Below are 15,141 nucleotides of genomic sequence, written 5' to 3'. Positions count from 1 at the left end.
GAAATGAAACAGGAAGGGCTACTGGTAGCAGTATGCTGACACTGGTAGGAACTATGAGCTGAGAGTTTTCTGTGGATAAGAAATGTGGTTACAACTCCTGGTAACAAATAACAGTAGAAGAAATCCATTTTGTTATATGATTGGGGTGTGTTAGGGATAAAGAGGTTGAAAGGAGAAAGATTTTTTAAAGTGTTGACATTCTTTCTAAAAATTTTGAAGAAGATACTGTCATGCCCCACAGTTTGATAAAGTGATGGGCTTGGAAAACAAATGGGGACATGTGGTCAGAAACATTGGCATGATAACTAAAGTCCTGAAGGGGGAGATACACAAACCCTTGAGAACCTAAGCTCATAGACTCCAGGAAGGAGGGTCTGAGGACAGAGAAGCCAAGAACCCTAAAGCAGCATGCTCAGAGGTTTGTGCCCAGTTGTGGAAGCTGTCCAGAATGCTGAAATGTTTTATTGCGTGGAGGGCAGGACTGAGGTCATGGAAAATGATTAGTCTCCTTCCATGGGACATCACTCTGAAATGAGGAGCTTACTGTCTTGGGCATGACAAGCCCAACAAATGTGTTTTACTTGGGCCCTATTTCCAGCTGATGGAAATATGAATCTCATGCTAGGAATTGTAGTTTACCTCCACAAAAGCACTTACTGTTTAACAGCTCTTGTCTTTATATATAGCACCTTTCCCCTGAGGTCCTATGAACTTTACAGACATCATCTGTCACATGCCCCAGAAAGACTGGGTAGCAGTTGGTCTTATAGCCCTCATTTATTTTAAGAAAGCAGAAACATTCTTTTCACAAAACCATGAAATATTTTTAGTCCTTTTCTCCAGTTATTACGTGACTTTTCTTTTCTTTTTTTTTTTTTTTTGAGACGGAGTTTCGCTCTTGTTACCCAGGCTGGAGTGCAATGGCGTGATCTCGGCTCACTGCAACCTCCACCTCCTGGGTTGAGGCAATTCTCCTGCCTCAGCCTCCTGAGTAGCTGGGATTACAGGCACACACCACCATGCCCAGCTAATTTTTTGTATTTTTAGTAGAGACGGGGTTTCACCACGTTGACCAGGATGGTCTCGATTTCTTGACCTCATGATCCACCCGCCTCGGCCTCCCAAAGTGCTGGGATTACAGGCTTGAGCCACTGCACCCGGCCTTATTATGTGACTTTTTAAAATAAAAATTGTATGCATCTTAAATGAAAGAACCTTTTCCTTTAGAAGCCTGGGAGATTATAACAAAATTAGAGTGAAGCAGATTTTCAGCAGAAATCAACCGAAAACATTAAAAATTCTTTCTTTGTGTTATAACATCAATAACAAAAAGCTTTTAGATGTCAAACACATTTTAGTATTCCTCAGTTTACCTATAGTGATTAAAGTGGTCTTGGAAACTCACTTAGAGTAGGTACTTGGGAAACTTACAAAGATCTAAAGGAAATACTCCTTTTACCATCTACTGTATAATTTCAAAAAAAGGTTTTGTTTTCTTTTTTCTGAGATGGAGTCTCGTTCTGTCACCCAGGCTGGAATGCAGTGATGTGATTTCAGCTCACTCCAACCTCAGCCTTGAAGGTTCAAGTGATTCTCCTGCCTCAGCCTCCTAAGTACCTTGGACTACAGGTACACACCACCTTGCCTGGCAAAGTTTTTGTATTTTTTTAAGTAGAGACAGGGTTTCACCATGTTGGCCAAGCTGGTCTGGAACTCCTGACCTCAGTTGTTTCTCCCACCTCGGCCCATCATACAGAAAACCCTATTTGTTAAATGTTTGACCTTCCCTTTTTATTTATATTTGAACCTATCAAATGCTCATAGGCTACTTTCAGGGTCTTTGGATCAGTCTAGTACCAGCAAAATGAAAGAAAAATAAATTATTTGGCACCCAATAAAGAAGAAAGTGAAAAAGAAAAGTTAAATATATTTTCTAAAATATTCAGTAGAGAACCGATACTGAGATACCAAATGCAACATGCCATAGTAGCTACTTCTGCAGGAAAACAATTTGAAACCTGCTACCACAGAGAAATAATAAATGTTTAAAGTGATAGCATAATGACTAAATCAAACTAATTAAATCTATGTGCACATGCATTGAAACACCACATTGTACTGCATGAATATGTACAATTACTGTTTCAATTATAAATTTTAAAATGTGGAGTTTTAGTATGTGGAGCTTTTCCTCACATATGAAAGCTGATTGTAAAGCATTCTTCTGAGTAAAGAAAAGCAGAATCTTTCTTCACCAGGTTTTCATATCTCTGGCTATGGCAAGAATGCCATCTAACCTGCCCCACATAAGGGACCAGTTACAAGGTGAAACCTCACACCACCGTGACTCCTTGCTGGCCCCCAGAGCAAAAGCATCCAAAGCCATTTGCATGCGAAATAATAGCTGGTTTTCAAGAGTGTTTTCCTTGTGCTCTATCTAGGTCAGCAGTATCATCTGACCTCATAGCACAAGTAGAACTTTGATATTTCTATCAGTTGTGTGACTTGAGAGAAAAATACTGTGAAGAAAACTTCTACATATAACCATAACTGGTAACCAAGAGTAGTAAGAAGCATGTCTCAAAGTATCAGGGACATTGGGAATTGAAACAGCCAATTCAATACTTCTGAAATTAAGAGAGAAGCACCAGCTGCCATATCTTGAAGACAGGTATTTTACCAGTTCATTTGTATACATCTTATTTACTCCTCACAGCAAAGCAACTGTTATCCTCTAAATGCTTAAAATAAGGCTCAAAAAGTCAGATTTTTAACTCAGCCCTGTCACACTACTAAAGCAGCTTGGTTTTTCCTCTAAGTACACAGTATCCCCTTTTTAGAGACTGGTTGATACTTTCATCTTGAGTTTCTGTATACTTTCACCTTGAGAGCAATGGAGGAAAAATAGCCTGTCAGTAGCATACATATTGGTATTGTAGTTTTCAAGAACAATGTTACAGCTGCTTGTTTTGTTTAGTTCAGGATCAGACTTTCCTTAGTAAGAAGGAAGATGAAGACTCAACACTTCTTACCAGCCATAAGAAGGCAGGTGGCTTCCCCAGTTCTTATTTCACTCTAATTGAGACTTGTCACACTGAGAAATTAGCATACATTTTTAAGCAGTGGGGATATATAATTTAATTATCAAAGTATTTTTAGTCTAATCAAAATTTTGATTGCCACTTCCAGTATATGCTACTGAATGTGATGGTTAATGCCTTTGCTTTTTGTCTGTCTGTTTCTGTTTTGGTTTTCCTCTGTCTCTTATAATCTTATTACCGGCATGCCAAAATTTAACTCTCAGCAGCGTAGAGCCACAGTGGTTGCTCATGCCTTATAATAATCAAAGGTTCTCTTTTCTTCCAACTCATGCTCTCCGCTCAGGATACAAACACCAGCACTACTGCTATTTTTGCAATGTATCCTTGAGAAATATGTGTCAACAATAAGTTAAACCTAAGTAGAAAGAACAGAAAAGACAAAGCGAACTCTTGTGTATAATGACAATAAGTAACATTTTATATTTTTCATGACCCTCAATTAATATTACCATGAAAATATTTACTCCACAGGTCATTAGTTTAGCTACAGAGTCTAGAAGAGAAAATATAACAAACAACAGAAACTGAAATATGTTTCTGACTTCGGCATTTGTTTGGTAAGATTGGTGTTCCATAGTTACTGTTCTGAATTAGGGAAAATCAAAAACAGAAATACAGATGTAGCCAAGCACTTCAATACCCCTATTCGTTAAAAGAAACCTTAAAAAATAGCAAAATATCTATTTCGCCAGGTAGTGAACCACAGCTAACTCCTGTTTGTCACCGCTTACTTTAAATCAGTAATTTTAAAACCTTTTTTCATATACGTGTTTTAGTTGTGATGCTAAACTTTGGATAAGCAAACTTTGTTAACCATATGGCTCTCATTCAAATACAAACAAACTAAATCAAAACAAAACCTAAGACTTCTGAATTAAGTTACTGTGATCCACCAATGTATGTTAAGATGTTCTTAAGCACAATCAAACCTGCAGGTCTCCACTTACAAATGTTACCTGCTTTGGGACTTGAGAACTGTTGTTTCTTAGTACCTAGATTATGCCAAACACTTCACATATTATTCTTTGTAAAATTTTTACTGCCATACAATTATTTTAAGAGTACATAATAAAGAGATGCAAGTCTTCAAAGGAAAAAAAAAGGCTAGTTTTAAAATGTCGTTTATATAATGGAAATGATAAAAACAGCAGAATTTAGTCTTTCAGTTTATTATTCAATATATTCTATAATCAATATCTATTTATAAAGAAACATTATTTTCTGCTTAGAAATCATCATACAAGACTAAACTAAGAGGGGGTTCATTATCAAGTTCTAAATAAAGAAATTTGACTAAATTTAATTACATGTTGAAGGGAATGGCAGAAGAAAAGTTTGTTTTTCTCCTTTCCAATTTATTCATTTATCAATATAACTATAATTGCATAAAGGGACAAACAAAATATTGAAGAGGTTAATTTAGAAAATAAAAAATATGGCAGAATTACTATTAGATTTTGTGGGCCAGGTCACAATTAAACTCCAGCTAGAAAATATAAAAACCCAAAACTAATTCCCAACAGCTACAGAAGAAAATTCAATTCTGTTTCATAGTAATCATTTTTAATGACACTTTTATTTGGAAATTATAAAAATAAAATTATATTTTAGTTCAGAATTTATAAAGGATTTATATAACTTGTAAGAGCATATCACAGGCTGACTCTGAAAATAAATCATTTTTAGATTTATTCTTAAGCTAATTTTACTCATGTACAAAATAGGTTAAGAAGTAGGCATTTCATTTAAAGAGCATAGCAAAATGCCTAACACTGAGTAAGCTCTCAGCAATGTTAGTTTCCACTAATGTTATTAATATAATTTCAGTTGTCTATCATGGTTTAAATACTTACTGAAAATCAATTAAAGATACACCTAGAAAGTTAAACCTGGAATAACCATGTAGAATTCAAAAATACTAAATATTAGCATAAAATAAAAAAAATTGATATTGGCAAAAGATATTGCTGAAATCAGCATATAAAAAAGTGGATGTTTTTGTAGATAGAAAATAAGTTTTGATAAAAATTAGTTTGAAAATACATGGAGTATATTTTGTGAAAATGCTATGTGGTTAATAGGAGAATTAATGAGATCTTTGGTTGAACAAAGTAGAAATTTAACAGTGATTCATTATTTATGTTCAGTTACTCCTGCCATGAAAGACATATTAATGATTTTGCTCATTTTTATACAGTGGGCAAATGACAAAAAACTAAAGCATACAGGAAAGATTTATGTTCTCTGATGTGCTTTAAGACATTACGTGAGTTAGAAAACCCATGGGTCACAGCTTACATGGGTTTGGAAAATTAACAAATACTGATTTCTAACCCCAAGGGAAATCTATGTCATATTTATTTTCAGTAGAAATCTAGTCATTTTTAGCATAAATGTACAGGAATTCTTAATAGACACTTTTGGTAAACATTCACATTAAAATGAACAACACAGTTATTTCTCTTAGCCATCTTTTAAATATTTCTTGATTTCAGGCAAAAAAAAATATGATTTTTAGAAAGTAACATAGGGACACACATAATTTGTGTTTTGAGGTTCTGAAATCTGATGGAAATTTGATAGAAGTCACTCTAAAATGTTCTGAAAAAATTGTGACTGAGTTTTATGTTTTGCTATGATACTAAAACATTTAGTACGGCACTTAAGAAAATACAATCCTGCCAAATGTGGTAAGAAGAGCTCTCTAGAAAACTTAATAATTAGAAATTTTCAACTATGAATTTATATTTGATCCCTGACACAATTCCTTGAGAATGCATATGCCTGGGTTTTCCATGTCTACACATACACACATGCACAAAGAAAAACATATCTACCTTTCTGATTTCTCTTTACCAGTTACCCCATCACTGGCTTTATACAATATCTTAAGTTGAGGTTTGAATATAACTATTTAATACCAGCTTTCTCTAAGACAATACATTTCCATTCATTGTACCCTCTCTACATATAGTATATTTATATATATATGAATATAATGCTTAAAGTATAAATATATGCTTAAAGATTACAGATGGCTTACCATTATATGATGCAGCAAGGTTGTAAGTTACTCTAGAAATTACCCGAAACTTTATCTTATGCAATATAATTCCTAGACAAGAAGTCAACTAAATGGTGACTTCTTGAAGTCATGTAGAGCTTCTTCCTCACAGAACAAACAATTTATAGCCATTAACTTCTATTATTAAGGCTTTTTTTTTCTTTTGTAAAGAGCCCTCAGTTTGCCTTTTATGCACATTGATTTAACTTCTGGACCATAGAGAAAAAGTTCAATTTTATTTATTAATTTCCTTTCTTCAAGTACTTGAAGATAACTATTCTTCCACTATCCTCCTAATGTTTTCTTAAATATTAATCCAGAAGTCAATATCTAATTATCCTTAAACATTACACAATACATAAAGAACTACTTATTTATAACAATATTTATCTACAACAAATTATGAGCATATGTTCTTTTTTCCTTTCAGAACCTCTAGCAAGATAAGTGATTGTTTCAGTTTCTTAGATGTAGACACTCTCTCATTTATTTATTTAAAACCAATTGTCATCACCATAAATTCAGCAAAAGGGGAGCCATATGGTTTTATGAACAAAAATGACTTAATTACTTTAAAAGATAAGATTCAGATAACAGAAGGAAATATTATCAAATCTTAGAATGTTTAAAAGATCCTCAGATAAGTGGACATAATTCAACTTTTTGAACTTAGATAAATAATAATGAGAAACTGTAGTCAAAACAGCAGGAGAAAAAGAAAAATATCACCCTTGATCTCAGAATTTCTTCTGCTACTTATTAGCACTGTCAGCTGATATTCAGATTACCCAGCCATATAGATCATCTAACCTTTGACACAGATAAATTAAACCTCTGACAACACAGAGGCTTAATTTGGAGCTCTTTTCCCTGAGGTAAAAATGATTGTCTTAGGGATATGAAGAATAACACAACAAATTTAGCCGGATACATCCATTTAAAGTAGCAGATTCTAAGACTTACTAAATCTAAGTAGATATTAAAAACTCTGCATTTCTCACACAAATACACTTCAATTTTATAAACTAAAAAGAATATTCAGTTGTAACTTACACATTTGTTTAATATATAATCACATGAGGACTTTAGATACTGGAATATATGTTTCTAATTAGGAATATACTGCTATTCAAAAGATGCGGCAATTTTGGAAAAACTGATTTTAACAGAATACATTTTGGAGCTATTACTGGATATTTTAATTTGGAAAATAAATGTTATCAGTATGTTAAATTACTGTGCATGTAGGAATAAAAAACAACCCAAGGTTGTAGAAAAAGATGAATCCTGTTCCTTGTTAACATAGTTTTAACAGTTGTCAACTATTGAGAATGAACAACAACAAAAAATAATCACAGGTTGAAAACTAGAGGATATAGCAACGCCCTGGGTAATAAAATGTCAAATTACCCACTGTCAAGTTAATTGTCCAGATTAAAAGAAAGACTTCATTTGAAGTTTGCAGACTAATATTGCTGAAAATAAAAGAGGATTAAAATGTTGGTCCTTTAAAAAGTCTCTCATTTTCTAAAATCTAAATGTCAAAATCTAAAATCTCAGCTTTCCGATCATATTCTGGGAAATACCATTATATAGTGGAGATTTTTATGTGGCTTGCTATAAACATCAATACAACATGTAGCAGGAACCATTGGACCCTACATTTTATCAAATACGACTAAACTTTATTTGATCTTGTGTTCTGTGAACATTAAAATCCTGCTTATAATTCCTTTATCTTTGTAAGCATCCATTTTACTGTTTAATGCTTACTAATAGGTTTACTAAATCAAATACTAGTAATTTGTACTGAGGCATTTTTAAATGGGAGTGTACGCCAGCATTTAATAAATTAACCCCATATATAATCTTACTGAGTTACAAGAAGCTTGTTGCCCTTATTTTCATTGATGCGATTAGTAATCTCCAAAAACATGTTATTTGTCTAAGAACAAAATAGGTCTCAAAAAATTACCATATTAAGTACTAATAATGTAATATTCTATGGCAGCTATGAATATAAGCATCAATCATTGGTTGATGCCAGCTAATATAAGCATCAACTAATCTGACACTTATGTCTGAGTGTTCATTTCTATTGATTGCATACCCTGGATTGAAACAGGTTAAAATTTTCTTATAACTATTTTATCAATCAGTGTTATTAAACATGAGCCTAATAACATAACTGCCTATATACCCTGCTGTCAACTCAAAGCTTCAGAATATATAACAATCTGATATTTTCCCTGTGAGTTTATTGAAAATTTATTTAAATCATCTGTAAAACCTCCACAGTAAAAGAACTAGTCCCAAGTTAAAGGATTGATAACCAGAGCTAATGTAAGTGAAAAGTCTGTGCAATCTCTAGTCCAAGTCATCAACAGAACTTTATTACTGCGCTGCCATGTGCTAGGTATGCCAGGTACTATTATCTAATACAACCTCACATTCCTTATAAGGTAATTACTATCACACTCATTTTATTGATGCAATGGCTAATATGGGAAATATTTTATCAGAGCCCAGATTTTAATCTAGTTTTTCTAATGATTTCTTTTTAAATTTTTATTTCCAGAATGTAGCTATCTGTTCATTTATCCTCATCATTTAAATTATTAAAACTTCAAATTCTAAGCAATAAGTTTCTAAGTTTTACATTTAAGTATCAGTTATAATTAAATTTAATTTGACAGTTTAATACCTCTGAAATCTTTTTTTTCTTGATTTGGGTGCAAAATTTAGTGAGACTTTAAACTTTCTGACTTTAAACCCAAAGTTTTACCTTGATGTGGTTGAAAATTATGCTATGACTTTGTTTTCAAAATGGCTTTTACAGTCCTACTTCTAAAAAATAACCTTATAATGTATCTTGGACACTAAACAGCTCTCTGACAAAACAATATTTTGATGAGTTGAATACCAATGAATCAGAAACATACGGATTGAATTTTTCTCAATGTATAAGCAAGTTTGAATAGAAAGAAAAAAAGTCACTGGCAAAATTCATTCTGGGCATTGCCAAACCATAAATGTCTGAAAGCATAGGGCTTTTTAAAAGACATTCTAATGAACCCAAAAATACTATCTTTGTTTTTCCATCTCTAAATTATTCTATAATCCCAAGTTTGAAAAAAAAAAAAAAGAATCTACTTGGAAGGCTTAAACTATATAAAGTATAAAACAATGGAAAATAAAAGTGTTTGGGGGGAAAACTCAGGTCTTCAAATTTAGATTAAATTGCTATCTGTGTAATAAAACGTGTGCATATGTGTGTAGGAAAAATCATTACTGTAGACTTATTAGCGATGTTAATAAAGACCTAGGATGTCACTTAATTAATGTATCATTATAATGTAGGGAACTGGATATCTTACAATAATTTAGGACAGATTTAAGCCTACTCATTTGCTATTAAAAACACAAATAGAATTTATATTATCATAGAGGTTTGTTAACCACAATGAGAGAATGCTTGAGAACTCGGAAACCAATTTCGTAAAATTGGATATAACATCTTGTCTGGAATCTCTAAATTTTGCCATTAAGAAGTAGCAATAGATTTTTTTCCTTTGCTTGTTCGTATGTTTGCATTATTTTGCTGAAACAAACATATGGAGTTCTGAGAATTATCTATTCAGCATGAAAAAAATAATAAAATATTCTTGAACTCTCTTGCCAAATCTATTGCAGTTCATTTGTCAAATTTCTAAAAAGAGTATTTCATAAACTGACATAATTTCCACAGGCTCTCTGAGGAATCAAAATGCTACTTTTGATTTCAGCAGCCTTTTGATTCCCAAAATACATTTAGACCTTTTTTGTATTTTTTCTTCACAGGGGCATGCTAAACAAAATTTAATAATACACATCACTGACTTTCTCCTCTCCTTATGATTTAAACTATTTAACTACTGTACTGTGGTTTGCTCTACAAAAGTCTGCTCCTATGTTATATCAGACTGGTTTAGTTACTAATAATCCAACACTTAGAGTTCGGAATGTCTTCTTAAGAGGAACATGTTCAGTGGCAAGTAATCTCCAAGTGGCTTTTAATCACAAACTGACTTAGTTATTTAAGATATTTTCAATACCTACGACCTGCATCGAGCCAGACACTGAGGGTACAAGTGTGAATGAATGATACATGTCCCATGACCTCATGAAACTGACATTCATTCAAACCTATAATCACAGTGGTGTTACTCTGATTAAAGTAATGTTTAGTTCTTTTTATGACTAACAATCAGTCTACAAGAGAATATTACATTTAGTTTATATTTCATATTCCTTACATGATTTGTTTATGGATTACTTGCCTAATAGCATCTGCAACCATATTTTATACGTGAAAGTTTTCTGGCCAATTCTGGACTATTAAATTTTTCCAGCATATACCATGCCATTTTGCCATGCTGTGCATTTACTTACCTTTTCCTCATCCAGGAATGAATTACCTTGTCCTCACCATCACTTCCCACACTTCTATGACTTCCCTTCCTCTTCATCTCTATTTCTGAGAATCCTAGCTGCTGATCCACTTTAAAGACCACCTACCTCTACCATGGCTCCTCTGGCTCCGTCCCAGGTGTCTTTAGCCATGTATGTTCTGCTTCCCCTTGGTGTCTTTTTTGTCGCATTATTTTTTAGTATTAGGGCAGTTTATTCTAAAATCATCTACCTATATCTTTCTCTTAGGTGATACGTCTTTGTAACCTGCCGTTTTGCCTGCACAGATACTCAATAATTGTGCATTGGACAAATGGATAAATAATAGTCTACGAATGAATTTGAAAGCAGACTTTCCTATCATCCTTTCATGATTTTCAATTCCTTATGCTTAGAAGAAAACATTCAGAATATATTATTGAAAATAAAAGATGGTCTGTCTGCTCTGAAGCAATGTCACGTTGAGAACACCAGCAGTGGTAATGAGTGAAGCTGTGATAAGCTGAAGCATCTGGTTATTCATATTTATAAGGAAATGTCACATGTATGTTCTTCACGAGGTTGCAGTTAATAAAACTAAGGTGCCAGGAGAATCAGTTACTTTCCCAAGGCCATATCTGCTCCACGTCTGGTTAAAATATGTTTTAAGTATTGCTTAAAAGCAAAAAGCCAGCTAGTCTAGGATGTTTAACCATTTTAAAACTCTCCGTATTAGACAATATCAGAGATAAATAAAAGCAACAGAAGACTGTGTATCTCAAACCTAACTCTTAAATATAGAATTGGGAAACCTTTTAAAGGAGTAAAACATTAGTTTACTCTAGGATAAATAACACACAGTAATTTAAGTAAAATTACCCATGCAATATAGAGAAAATCAGAAAGGGAAAGTTAAAATACAGAGTAGTTCTCAGAAAGAAAAAGATAAATTGAAAACAACATTGAAGTTAAATTATGGAAATAGTAAAGGAAAGAGAACCAATACAGGAAAAGAGAAGAGTAGGGAAAAAAAAACAAAAAGGGAAACTTTAGAAAATCCACATGGGGCATGAGGGAAGATGGAAATTAAAAGGAAACACGCTGATCATATTTCATAGATTTCTTGATTTGTTTAGATAGACATTTCAAGCATATCCCCAAAGAGAAGAGTGGGAGAAGCATATACCACTAATTTAATTTTTCTTGTTTGGCCCACATACCAGGGAAGGAAGGATTGGCTTACCTCCCCAGTACCGATTTCCCAGTCACATTTCTGACCATAAATGTACAGTAGCTTAACATTGTAAGAATTCTTGGAAGATTATTTAAATTTGTGCTTTTCGCAGTCTACATTTATAATGCTTGAACTCTGGGGATCCTTTAATGATAATCTTAAAGCCATAACTGGACTCTAACCTATAATCCAGAATACGTAAATTGTTTATAAAAATTCAGCATCATAATTAAAATATAAGAAAAAATCTGGATTTGAGGGCAGAGGAAAGATCTGAAACCTTGTCTATAACACTTTCAGTAAGAACTTTCTTTTTCTAGATCAGGATTTGAGGTCCATAAAACGTTCACTAGAGGCTAACCCTTTAAAATGTTCGATTTGTGTGTGAACTTCATTATGTATACACAATCTTTGCAGTCACAGCATCGGTTTTGGTATTATCCATAGGCTGTGAAACTGGCTACAGGTAAAAGAATGCCATGATGAAGTCTTAAGTACTTATAGCACTAAATCTCCTTGAAAAAGATTCAAGACAAACACAACTTTTACTTACCTCTGTGGTTTATTAAACAAGACTTTTGTGTAACACAGCAAGGAAAGATGAGGGAGGCAGACTGTAGGCCTAATGTTTTTCTTGTATTATCTGTGATAACTAGAAAAAGTGAACCTTAAATAAAATACTTCCTCTTATTATTATTTTTTAATTATCCTCCCTGTCCCTGGCAGTGACATTTTTATAGAGAATAAGTGCACAATGTTTATCTCTGTGATTTATGTTTAAAATTAAACATTAAATTCTTAAATATAGCACACCATTAAATTATGTCTTATCCTCCTATCATGACAAATATAATTTTAAATGACCTGCAATTCTAGATTTTAATATAGAGTGTTAGAACTTTGATCAAAGTGCAACAAAGTTCTAACTATATAGGCCTTGACTTCCGGAGCCCTCTAAGTAAATATGTCAATGTCCCTATCACCACAGCCTGCAAATTCCGTTCCATGTATCTGAATTGCCTGCCTCACAACTTCTTCCCCTAATCACATCTTTGTATTTCAGATTATAGGTCAAATCTAGCTACTGTCCTATGTTCACAGATCCATTGAACTCCTCAGTGTGCTGTGATATGCATTCACTAATATTACTGTGTTACTACTACCTCGTGCATCACTCAAATGCAAGTCTCATAAAGCTATCCGCATTTGCTCACTTTTATAACTCTAGAATCTAGCCAAATGCACAGCATTTAGTAGGTGCCCAATAAATACTTATGAGCGTAAGTATTTATTTCTTAAAAGAGAAGATTTCCTGCAGACCCTTCCACAGGTAATTCTGAAGCAGTCGTCTTCGATCAACAATTGCAATATGTAGAGAACTAACTTGGCATTAATTTCTGCAATTTTTTGTGACTCATTGCATCCCCATCCTCTTTCACTTGGTATTATTGATAGCTCCTTTACTTTCCTAGTATCTTTTTTGATCCACATTTATCATTGTTTTAGTTGAGCTTTAAGATATAATTTGCATATAAAAATATTCATTCTTCTTTGATGTACAGTTCTATAAATTTTTACAAATTATATAGTTGTGTAACCACTGCAATCAAGATATAGATCCATATCACTTTATTTATGTCTTTCTTTTGGCATTGTTATATTAGAGTAGTGCTACTTGCTTACGTATACAGGTCTTCAACACTAGACTGAAAATTCCTTAAGAGCAGTAGCAGAACCAACTTCTTCTTTACCTCCCACCCTAGAGCCTGACAATAAATGTATTGGATAGATGTGTTCTAAATTAGCTAATATAGTATTGCATTATCCTACGAAATGTGCCACTTTGGACATCATAAATATAAAACATATTGGTTATACTGCACAAAAAACAGTAACTCTCAATGTGTCAAAACAAGCTTCACGGAAAATATATAAAAATCAGTGCTTACCATCCCCTGTTTCTGCACAGAGCTGTAAGCCCAAATTGTTCTGTGGATTAATCACCCAATGATTGCTGGTCACAGTGATATCAAAGACAAGCCAACCCACATCTAAAGCTTGGGCCGTTCTTGTGTCTAACAAGAACAGATCTGCATCCCTAAAAAGAAAAGGAACAACAAAAAAAGTTAAAAGTTTAAACGAAGATCATTATTTCCTAGACTTAAGGGAAAACATTACAAAAGCAGTCTTTAAAATAACAGGGGTTTAACTAAAGAACAAGGGGGAACAAGTGACCCAAGTGATGAGTAATAAGATATAAATCCCTTTGTTACTGGGCTCCCAACCAAACCTGGTACAGATTAGTAATCACTATCTGAAAGTAATTCCCATTTTCCTGCTTTTCATTGGCCTTTACAAACTAATGTAGTGCTCTTAATTTGATTCCTGGTCATCATTGTTCCTGGTAACTCCCATCTATAAGTAGTCCTCAAAACAAAAAATTAAACTGAATAGAAACAAATGAAAGTAGCTGTTCCAGCTTGGATGAATGTGAAGTCTCAAATGAATGGAACACAGGCAGGATGTAATGTGATCATCTGTTTTTGAAAGAGTTTCCTAATATTTTTTCTTTTTTTATTATATAATTATTTTATGGATACCAAACACCAAGAGAGGATTACAAAGTACACCACTGGATTAAGGGATAAATCCCATGAGTTAAGTGGTGCAATCTATGAGGACTTGTGTTAATATCTTCTGCAAGTGTAAGTTCCCTCAGGACAGTAATGGCTATGAATATGAACTTAAATATTTTAGAATAATCTGTAGTGTTTGTTATTAACATTTATACTGAGATTTTTGAATCTTAATTTTAGCATTATATTTATAAATGTATAAATATATGTTGAATTATGAAGAATAATTTATTATTCCCTTATTACAGGCAGTCTCTGAGCTAAAGATACCTATTTCTGACATTTAATCTTTACAACAGCTCCTTCGTATTGATAAAATTCAGGCTCAGATAGCTTAAGTGTAAAACATTGTATCTCCCTCAAGGTAGAGTTAAAATAACACCATTATGCATTTTATGACCTTTGATACAGTATTGAATCTATTTAAGAGCATATTATTGACCTAGAAAAAAACATAGCTATTCTTAAGCTGTGTTAAATACTATTTTACTGAATATTCTGTCTGTATACATCATAGAAGTCACTTAAAGGGTGGTTTAGAAAATGTAAAAAAAAAACTTTTTATAAATCATACTTTTTTTAGAATACTCCAAAATTTAAAATGAAACCATTTTAACAAAAATGAAGTTTAAAAATGTGTCAGTATCTTAAAAACTACATCTTTGTTTTCTAACTTGA

At 33.0% G+C, this 15,141-nt stretch overlaps 1 protein-coding gene and 1 long non-coding RNA gene across 5 annotated transcripts in view; one reads left to right on the top strand and one right to left on the bottom strand.

Moving 5' to 3' along the window:
• The window catches only part of BMP5 (bone morphogenetic protein 5), a 210,850-nt gene that overhangs the window by 28,141 nt on the left and 167,568 nt on the right, over nucleotides 1-15,141 (bottom strand). For all 4 annotated transcript variants that reach the window (XM_012441611.2, XM_012441608.3, XM_012441610.2 and 1 more), the window contains exon 3: nucleotides 13,777-13,925. Coding sequence is in view for 3 of the 4 variants with exons in the window: in XM_012441608.3 (XP_012297031.1) it covers nucleotides 13,777-13,925 (149 nt within the window). In the remaining variant the exon portion in view is untranslated. The remainder of the gene's footprint in view (nucleotides 1-13,776; nucleotides 13,926-15,141) is intronic.
• The window catches only part of LOC135268360 (uncharacterized), a 261,357-nt gene that overhangs the window by 227,531 nt on the left and 18,685 nt on the right, over nucleotides 1-15,141 (top strand). The window lies entirely within an intron of this gene.

The sequence above is a fragment of the Aotus nancymaae genome, unplaced genomic scaffold (assembly GCF_030222135.1).
Source record: "Aotus nancymaae isolate 86718 unplaced genomic scaffold, 86718_ANA_hifiasm-v0.15.2.pri h1tg000040l, whole genome shotgun sequence".
Taxonomy (NCBI): Eukaryota; Metazoa; Chordata; class Mammalia; order Primates; family Aotidae; genus Aotus; species Aotus nancymaae.
Note: the sequence above shows the minus strand (reverse complement) of the source record. Positions and strands in the feature narration are given on the sequence as shown.